Genomic DNA, 10,128 nt, shown 5'->3' with positions numbered 1-10,128 from the left:
TGTGGTCATTAAAGCTGTTGATGTACAGATCTGTGCAACTGGAAGGATGCTTGGAGGAGCAGAGCATCAACTGATACCACTTAAAGAGGACTTGAAGGTTCTCTTGGGGTAACTGGCAGGAAATTATCTATGTTAGAGTGCATGAAGAAGTTCCAAAAACTTGTCATTAATAAACTCTCCATAGTCGGATACTTGGTGTCTCTTGGGACTATCAGCCTGGCAGCTGAGACATGGTCCTGTAAATCATGAGGCACTTACAGCTACCCCTCCACTGAATATGCTGAGAGCCCAGCACCTTGCAGGATCAGACCTTGGAGGCAGGGAGAAGGGCAGTAGTAGTGTGTGCTTACCTCTGAATAAAAGCAAACTTCTTCAGCTCTCCCAGCTCTCAGGTCGATTTCCAGGTTACCCAGTAAGCACCTCTTGTCCCACTGCAGGTTGGCTGTTCAGGAGCAGGCAGTCAAGCCCTGGCTTCTCTAGCTGGCCTTTGATCGATTGCTATGTTCCCTGCCGACACCGGGTGGCTTTACTCCCTTGATTCCAGCTGGAAAATCACTGATGCTAGGGAATGAGGGACTGCAGGAAGACTGGAGCTGATTCCTATTAATTGCTCTTAGATAGTGCCACTTGGACTTAAAAAAAGGAGAAATGGCCTGTAACTGGAGTGCTTTGGATCCTAAAGTAAAAACTTTAGTTAAACTTCAGCTAAACTTCCCTCTAGTTTTACTTTTACTTTTTAAAGCTTTGTTAGTCTTCAGTCAAAAGCTGTTAAGAAATGGGATGTGTAACATGCACAGAAAAGATATTATACTGGTACTTAGAAGAAGGACCAAAGACCAATATCTTGCACCAAGAAAGTATCTACTGTGTTTTTTCCCATCTTCCCAGCAGTGCCTGATGCAGTTGAACACATGGTGTAACTTAGAGTTTCCTGCTTCCAGAACCAGAGCTAACTCTGCTGTTTCTGTGCAATCTCTGTTGCCCTTTTTGGGTGGTGCAGGTCAGGTCTAAGAAAATATAACTGGAGGAATAAAGTAAAAATCAGTGGGTTTTTTCCCCTTTCTTGTTCCTTTTATTTTTTCTTTTAATGATACTGCAGTGAGAGTACTTGATTCCATCCAGGTATTTCCTTAGGGCTGCCCTGCAATCACTTGTCCTCATCAGTAACTTCAGTCTGTGACTTGACTGGACTTTTGTGCAAATAAATTGGTGCATCTAAGTAAACCTTTTTGTAGTGAAATTAGTTAAATAGGGGACATTTTATGGGCTAGGAAGATGACTCTGTTGATGGAGTAAACTGTGGCTTTGCCAGGCTGCTGTCACTCAATGCACACACACAGAAATTGATTGGTGTTGTGATAAGTGCTGCTTTTCTGTGTGTAAGCCTCCAACTGCTTCATTTTTTTGCAACCTTTTTCCTATATCTATTAGGATATGTTAGAAGAGAGTGATATGTCTCAGAGTGAATATTAATGTGTACATGTGTATATTTCAAATCAAACTTACAGCTTCAAGAGGGTGGTCGTAAGAAATTCGCAAAGCTGTGGGGCTGCATAGGTTTGGGTTTTATTTTTGTTGTTAAGCAGGTAGTCTTTCTTAAATCTTGGTGCTTTGGATTGGGGAGGGGTTTTTTTTTCCCTTCTGTAGTGCTAGGGAAGGACCCATAAACTGGTTAATAAGTAGGAGGGGATACTGAGTGTATTGAGTCAGGTGAGAAATTACATTGATAACATTCAATAACTCATTACTGTTTTTTTCATATATACTAGTATTTGATATTGCTTGTAAGAAAAAGTGATACATTATTTCTAAAAGAATGTTTCTACTTGAAAAAACCTGAATAAACTCACTGAAGGAGACATCTACCTTGACTTAAAAATACCCAAGAATGTTCCAGATGACTGATGAGATGGCACAAAACATTGTAAAATACAAGGGATGGTATTTTATGATTGGGTGGTCTTACCAGTGCATGAGGATGGGACCCAAAGCTCACCATCTTGTAGGCTTCTTTACCCTTACTATTTTCCTGGATACTGCATATAGCATTTAAGTCTTATAACATCACAAAAAGCTGCTAAGGACTTGGCACCAGGTAGGCACATCTTTTGGGGTGAATGAGACCACACCAGTCCAGTTTCCTCCTTTGTGGCACACCTTAGCCAAGGGCCCGTCCAGTGGGAAGCACGTCAGCAATCCTGTCACTGCCTACTTGGACAAAAGGCAAGCTGACGCTTCTTCAGCAGTGCTGTGCTCACTGCAGAATTGGGTATGTGTGCTATTCTTGAGAAGGGAGTGCTCCACTTTCTTCTCACTGCTAGAAATTGTCAGCTGCTTAGGCCAGACTTCTGTGAGGTTTGGATATCAATCCAGTCTCTGCAGGCCAGGATTTTTATCAGTAGTGCTCTCTGCCTGACCTCTATTCCCTTTGTCCCGAGGCTGCTGTTTCTTAAGGGAAGGTGGAAATGGCTGACTTCAGCCCCTCGTGAGATGGGAGGTGGAACAGGTCCTGCCTCTCTACTCTTCCTTCTGTGTCTCCAAGTGGCTACGTGTGCTACTGTCTTTTGGCTGCCCCTTTCATGGCAAGAATAGCCAACAGCCCTTCTCTTAAGTGGAAATTGATTCTCTGCATTGCTTTCATTTGCAGGATTTTAAGCTCGAGTTTGGCCATCATCAAGGCAGGACAAGTTCTGTCTGGCATGGAGGTACAGCTACCATTGCTCAGAGCCCTGGAGACGAAGTGTGGGGAATAGTGTGGAAAATGAACACTTGCAATTTAAGTTCGCTGGATAAGTAGGTGACTTAACTTTTCCTGTCTTCTACTACTTTAGAGAGCAATTGAAAAGTAGTTAATTTTTGGTAAAGAGCTGTGTGGAAGCGTTGGTGTTGGAATCAAGAAGATGCTTTTGATTTTAATACGGGAATTCTATTTCACAGTATGTGTATTGACTTCTGACACTTCTGTGATTAAAATAACCCTGTTTTCAAGCTAAAGCTACTTTTAGGGGTGTTTTAACAATCTGTGGACCTTAATTTGAAGCTGATATACTGGTCAGGCTCCTTTTTTTTTATTTTAACCTGTCTTCCCAATTTCCTGTGTCTTACAAGATTCTAAAATATGTATTTGTTCTATTGCATTTTTCCCTTTACTTTAGGGAGAATTTCCTTTGAGACTGACATCAATTTCTGTCTGTATACATCTGTAGACTCCAGTTGTAGCAGAAAAGGAAGGGATGAGGACAAGACTGCAGGAGAGAGATCTTTAATACTGGCAAAGGGACCTTTTGAGGAGGTTATTTGACAAGTCTTCTCTTCTAAGGATTTAAATTTTTTGTAAGCTTGAGGAACATCCAGGCAGGGAGCCAGGGTGTTATTGTTTCCCCCTTTGAATGGGAGAGCCTGACTACACCTTTACAATGCATGGTATAGAATGTCCTACCTGTGCCTGGTAATTAAGAGAAGTTCAAGGGACCCTGAGCAAGTTGTTCCCAGGCTGAAGTCTAAAAGACCACCTGGTTAAACAAAGCAAGGAATAGCATGACTTCTTGCAGGGTCTAAGACAGGACCTGGAATGTCATCCCCAAAACTTTGTCTGCTGCCATGTGCTTGTTGCAGCTTTTGAGATGTGCCTGCACAGCATGGTTTCTGGTACACAAGGATTGTTTGTTCTGAGCAGTTTCACTGTCAATTCCAGTAGAAATCTGGGCTAGTGAGGACAAGGAAGCAGGGCATAGTAAACGCAGTGAAAGCACTACCTTAACACTGTTCTCCTGCCTCTGGTACTGTTGCAATTTCACTGTGTAAATATGTACTTATAACCCCTGGCCGTGAAACTTGCTTCCAATGTGCTTTCGTTGCCAATGGTGAACCTGAAATACAACAGAAACTGTTGCCCAAATTCTGTTAGTGTGTTATGGGAATGGGCACTCTCAGCACTCTTGTCCTGGCTGGGAGTGTTAGTCTCAAGCAAGAGGGCATCTAGTTGGCATGCTTGTGGTTGGGGACAGTTTCACATGTCCCTGCTTTATGATCTCCTGAGTTCCCCTGCTCTTGCTTACAGGAGCACTTAAACGCCCTGACCCCCTTCTGCTGACCTTTACTGAAATCTCCTGGTTTACCATGCTTTCCTGAAGCATAAAACTTCCTAAGTATGATGATCCTGTCTGACAGCATCTGCTTTTGATAGTAGCCCAGTGTTTCCCCTCCATGGGGACAGTATTTTGCATTTTGACTCCTAAAAGTGTTTACATAGCATTTACGGTTAAATACTGTAGGATTGCAGATCCCTGGCATAAACTTTAGTGCTTGTTAAGGTGCTGGAAACTTGAGTGCTGTAACATCACCAAAATCTGCAGCATGGACACTAGCATAACAGATTACTTTTTTCCAGCTGTCTTATTGATGCCATGGGTGTGAACTGGAAATGGAGGGAAATTGGATGTGTTCTTGGCTTTTATAATGATAGTCAACAGTGCTCTTCTAAGAATTGCTCCCAACCAACTTGCAGGTGTTCATACTGAAGGTCTAGAGATCCTTTGGTTGCATGCAAGCTGATATATTTGTAGGTTCTCAACCAAGTTATTTCCTGAAATTACCATGTATAAAAAAAAAAAAAAAAAAAAGGCCCACCTCCTTTTTTTTTTGGCCAAAAAAAAAAAAAAAAAAAAAAAAAGGCCCCCCCCCTTTTTTTTTTTTTTTACCCCTCCTAATCTGGGTAGAGTTGTCTGTGCTTTCTTATCCAGAAGTGGAGGAGGGAATATGTAATTGATGCTGCATGTAATTAGTTGAAATGCTAATAAAACACTGTAATCTATAGAAAACAAATATGGGAAGAGAAGCTGCTGCTTAGATGGCTGAACTCTTTGGCTTCAAATTCATTTTTGTTGCTGTCTCAGAGTCACTTTTATGGGGTTTTTTGTCCTCTGTACTTCACAAATCTGTAAGTTACAGACTAAATCATGACTTTGCCTCATAGAGTCTAGCAGAGGATGTTACTAAGCAGTTTTCTTGCTCTCACACAACCATATGACTTATTTTGTAGTCTGTTGGCCTTGAATCTGCAGTTAGCTTCCAGTCTGTACTTGCACTTAACCTAGTTATTCACCTAACATGGCCCACATTATATACATTAAATAACTTGAAATGGTAGCAAGTCTTTGAAAAAAGATGAGTTGTCAAATTTATATTGGACAAGCAGAGCTAAAACCATGTTATGACTTGTAGCTAAAGTACATCTAAAGTTAATTTTGTTATAAAGACTCTTGTATTGGTTAAGCTTCTTGTTTACTTCTTATTATTTCCTCAGATTTTTATTGGCGGCTAAATGCCGGTGGTTAAGGACAATAAGTAGCCTTGGTTTTGAGGGGTTTTTTTCTAAGCATGATTTTGCTAATAAAAAGATAAACAAAATTGTTTTATGCCCTGACCTAGCTCATAATTGCTGTGTATGTCTTGTGCAAGTTAAAAGGTGTCTTGGATTATTCACTGGAAAGTGCATTGCACAAGTTGTGCAAGTTTCCCCTTATTAAAATGTAACACAATGGGCAAGATAAAACTTTGCAATTGTTTCTTTATCTGAGTTGCAGTTAATGAACATGTGTCTGGCTCATTAATTCTGATGATCTTGCTTGTGTTTCTCTTTCAGACTACCTGTCTTCCACAGTAATTAGTTTAGGAATATTCTCTAACTTTTCAAGTTAACCATGAGTCATCATTTCTTCCAGAGCTGAAATGACAAAACTGAATGCTGCTGCTTCTCTAGAAATTTATTTTTTAATATGAAACAAGTTTGCACAAAAAGTACTGAAATATGTTTTGCTTTATTTGTTTTTCTGGAAGTATATTAACAGCACAGACCAGTGTCCTGCCTTGAATTCTGTTTTAATAAATCCACATGTTTAATTGCACAGTTGGTTTGAAAGATGCATCAGTTATTTGACATGAAAGGAATACATGTCTTTTACAGGCAAGAGGGAGTTGAGGATGGCATTTATGTCCCAATAGAAGTTAATGTCCACACTCAAGCAGGAAAGGTACTGACCTGTCGAAGCTACCAGATGAAGGACTATGTCCCTGGTCCCCCTTCTCCACAGTATAAAAAGGTAGGTGTTGCATCACTTTAGTTTTGAAAGAATGTACAGAAATTTATAATGCTGTACTTCTGTACTATTTAATAAGCACTTTAATTACAGTGGGTGGAAGGCATGACTACTGTAAAGGTATAGCAGTCCTTGTGCAATGGACTGCTGTAATGATGCTCACAGAACATTGGTAGCTCTTACAGGCCTCCTAAATCAGTTTGAGTTTTTTGGTTTAGTTATGCCTTACATGAAGTCCCTATTTAACTTGTGAATTAGCTACGATTGGCACAGGGATTTCTGGAGGATATTGTTCACATATATGCAGCAATTCTCTGTTTGAAAAATTAATGTACTCCACTAAAAGGATGGAGGGAGGCTTCTGTGGGGAAAATACAGCACCTGACTTGTAGTTTCAAGGACGTGGATTATCCTTACTGTCTTGGGAAGTACTTGCTGTCACTTAATACAGGCGTCTGCCTGCTGCCTTTTACCAGGCACATCATCAGTACATCACAGGACTCCAGCAGCATTGCCGAGCACTGCAGGTTTCCCCCTTGATGGCTGATGAGGCAGAAGTGTTTCAACACTGTTCTGCAACACTGACTCTGTAAAGACACATGATGCAGTCACACAGCAGGCCTGACCTGCTTAGCTTGTGAGATCTGGTGCAGGCCCAGGCTGGGGTGGTGTGTCTGAGTGGTGCAGCTGTTAGTGCTGCTACACAGACGTCACTGCAGCTGGCTTTTCCTCCCTGAAGTAAAGAAACTGGGTGTGAGGCTGTGAAATCCCAAGTGTGCCGCCTTCTCCAAACTGAGGAACTCATTCCTATCAATTGACTTCCAGGAGCACAGCTAAGGCCGGCTGCTGTGGGACTGCTGAAGAGAGGGCTTGTTTAGAAAGCAGGCTCTGGTATTCCACAAACCTCCTCCCTGCCAACCCACCTTGTGGCAAGGCAGATCTTTAGGGCTTTTCAGGGAGTTAATATGTAGTCTGCTGCTGTGTGTCAGCTCTCATTGGTATGCTATAAGTGCAGACCTCCACTATTGGCAACTTCATCATTCCCTCCTGGTCCTGTCAGGAGCAGTTGTTAGTTCCTCTCCTCTGCCCTCAGCTTTTTTTTTTTTTTTTGTTAAGTTAACCAGGCAGGAGAGCTAAAAACTTAAAAGGTGACTGCATCAGCACATAGTGATTGAACTACATCCATCTACTGTTATGTACTTTTTGTGGCAAAGTTCATTCTTTCTAGATACCTCATCTTGAAGTGCATGCTATTAAATGCATGAAAACATATTAAGAATATTCATTTATATATGCAAGCTTGCTGGTGTTTCCTTCCAGCCATGTTGCTACTACTTCTTCTTTTCCTCTCACTGTCACATCTTTTCTTCCACACCAATACTTCCATTTCTTTTGTATATGGAAGGAAATCTGCAATAACAAACTCAGGAATCTGTGCTTTTTCACTGTTAAGTATCTGTTTCTGTTACTCCTGTACCTTGTCTAGGTACTCATTGTTGTCCTTTGGATTTCAACTGCTTAATTTTAAAAATAACTACTTTTTAAACCTTTAGCCAGCTTTACTGTCACACCTGAGTGAGAAGCATCATATATTATTGAAGTTATCATCCTCTCTGGAAGAAAGAATGGAATGACTGAATAACAGCTTAATTATAGAGTCTTGTGCACTTTAGTAACACATCAGAATCATAAGGGTAGTTAAAAGCCTTTTCAGAGTAATTTTATTCATGCTGTTCTGGTCTTCAGTGGTCTCCCAGAAGCCTGTGGCTATCCTTAGGTACAAATAGCGCTGTTTGAGATTAATTCTCTGGTAACTTAAATGGTTCTTCCTACTGAAGTGATTATTTGGAGGAGTCTGTCCTTTCTATTACTGAAGGCCTTTTTTCCCCCCCTTTTAATTATAGGTCATCTGCATGGGTGCAAAACAGAATGGCTTGCCAACTGGTTATCAGGAGAAATTAGAAGCTATTGAAACTAATAACTATGCAGGACCGGTGCCAATCATGGAAGAGATTGAAGCTTCTATTAAAGGAGAGAAAATAAATTCTGCATAGAATACCTCTGCATTTTCTTGGCCATTCACCTTGATTTAGATACCTCTTCTCACTGCTGGTCAGCAGTTTCTTTATCAAGAAAAAATGAGTTTGCTGTGCATCTACAGTAAACCATTAGACATAATTTGCAGTCTGAAGACACAGTGACATTGGTAACTTCTCTTTGTATGTATAGCTTGAGTACATGCTGAAGTTTTTGCAGATTTAGAAATTATTCTGTAACTTGTCATGCAGTGCTGCATGCAAATTTGTGCTTCATGTCCAGTTTACTGACCCTTTTAAAAGGAAAAGGCCGTCTTCATGAGTTTTGGTGCCTGTTGCTTTCTGAGGAATAAGGGCTGCAGGATCAGGCCCTCTGTTTTTAAAAGTTGTATACACGACTAGATTTTTTTAGATGCAAAGTAAACTCAAAACTCTAAGGGTAAACCTTTTTCTCTGCTACTTCTCGTAATGGTTTAAACCCCAACCTATCTGATGCTGTGGAGTTCCTGTTTATACAGTTAACAAAGAAAGAAATGTAGTATTTTTTTAACTCCTTCCATGTTTCTAAGTGTAAGTCCAAAAGGCAGCCTAGAAGACAACATTCAGCAAAGCATCTCATTCAAACCATCATAGCTTCCTCCTTTCAATGTCTAGTGATTGTCATAGGTGAACTAGTTAGTTATAACAAAGAGATTTTTAAAGAATTCGTTTTAGTTTGATATTTCAAAGAGGTTTTTAATTACCTTTTTGACTGGCTTGTTTGCCTGTCTAGGCCTTGGTCTCATATTCAGTGAAATCAGGAAGTTTCCTTTGAATCCTAGCACATTTATTCTGTGGCTTTGTTTGTCTGGTAAACCCCAAACGAACGAACTTGGCCTCTTGTGTTTTTTGGGGGTTTTTTCTCCCCACAGCTTTGACAATCCAATGCAAAACTGGAAGCTTTTGTAACATACAGAGTATTTATTTTCGTGGTATTTTGCAACCCCTGCAGTTAGTCTATGGGGGATGAGGAAAGTTTGACAACCTAGGAGATGTCAAATCACTGAGAGATCTTCTCTACAGTGTATTTTTTTTCTCTTGATGTACAGAGGGGTGTAAGATAGAATTGATGTCACTGTGTGACTGCTTAGATAAATGATAAAATAACAGACTGACCATGTCTCCTCTCTATAAAATGTTTTCTATAAACTTCTGCCAGGTATGTGTAGGTGCTGTCCTGCTGTAATATGCCTGTTTTCAGAGCTGGGTACGATGACTGCTGTGAAACATTATACTTTCTGTATTAGCACTGTCTAGTTTGAGTAAATAAAACTCTTGATTACCAAACTGCTATGCCTGTTCAATGTGCACTCTTCAAGAATATCACAGAATCGCAGATTGTTTAAGGTTGGAAGGGACCGCTGGAGATCATCCAGTCCAACACCCTGCTAAGGCAGGGTCACCTCGAGCAGGTGACACAGGAACACGTCCAGGTGGGTTTGGAATGTCTCTGGAGAGGGAGACTCCACGACCTCCCTGGGCAGACTGTGTTGCTTATGTAAGTGAAAACTGGTGATGTGGGAACGCAGCTGAAGCCTCTATGGGCTGTTTGTGCTTTTTAATAGATGTAATGTCAATAGGAGCGCAAAACTATGCATGAACACACTCCTTTGCATCAGCACCGCTTCTTCTGCCTTACCCTTACCTTGCACCTTCGGGCTTTTCAGCTTTTAAATGGGTGAAGAAAACAGAAATAATACCCTGGAAGTGTCCTTGCGGGGGGCGGAGATTGACTGAGGGAAATGGTGGCTGCAGGGGGACCCCTGGCATCTCTCCGGGGAGGAGGCCGGGTGGGTGCGGAGGGGAATGCGGAGTTGGTGAACGGGAAGCCTTTGGCTATTCCTGCGCAGGGAGGAGCCGCTTCCCGCTGGGGAGGAGAGACCATGTGTGGGGCGGGAGAGGGGTGAGGGAAGCGCCCGTGGGCTCCTCCTCTGGCGTCCCTCCCTTCGCCGCCG

General features: G+C 41.5%; 1 protein-coding gene across 1 annotated transcript; it reads left to right on the top strand.

Moving 5' to 3' along the window:
• Window positions 1-2,057: 2,057 nt before the first annotated feature.
• Window positions 2,058-9,460, top strand: GGCT (gamma-glutamylcyclotransferase). The gene is made up of 3 exons (XM_017734560.1): window positions 2,058-2,793; window positions 5,966-6,101; window positions 8,003-9,460. The coding sequence occupies exons 1-3, from the start codon at window positions 2,762-2,764 to the stop codon at window positions 8,150-8,152; spliced, it is 318 nt and encodes a 105-aa protein (XP_017590049.1). The 5' UTR covers window positions 2,058-2,761; the 3' UTR covers window positions 8,153-9,460.
• The last annotated feature ends 668 nt before the right edge of the window (window positions 9,461-10,128 follow it).

The sequence above is a fragment of the Corvus brachyrhynchos genome, unplaced genomic scaffold (genome assembly GCF_000691975.1).
Source record: "Corvus brachyrhynchos isolate BGI_N302 unplaced genomic scaffold, ASM69197v1 scaffold94, whole genome shotgun sequence".
Classification (NCBI taxonomy): Eukaryota; Metazoa; Chordata; class Aves; order Passeriformes; family Corvidae; genus Corvus; species Corvus brachyrhynchos.
Note: the sequence above shows the minus strand (reverse complement) of the source record. Positions and strands in the feature narration are given on the sequence as shown.

Excerpts from the sequence above, each read along its gene's own strand:
- GGCT (XM_017734560.1), top strand. The coding sequence starts at position 2,762 with ATGAACACTTGCAATTTAAGTTCGCTGGATAA. Across the intron at positions 2,794-5,965 it reads AATTTAAGTTCGCTGGATAA|GCAAGAGGGAGTTGAGGATG; the intron begins GTAGGTGACTTA and ends TGTCTTTTACAG. Across the intron at positions 6,102-8,002 it reads CTTCTCCACAGTATAAAAAG|GTCATCTGCATGGGTGCAAA; the intron begins GTAGGTGTTGCA and ends TTTTAATTATAG.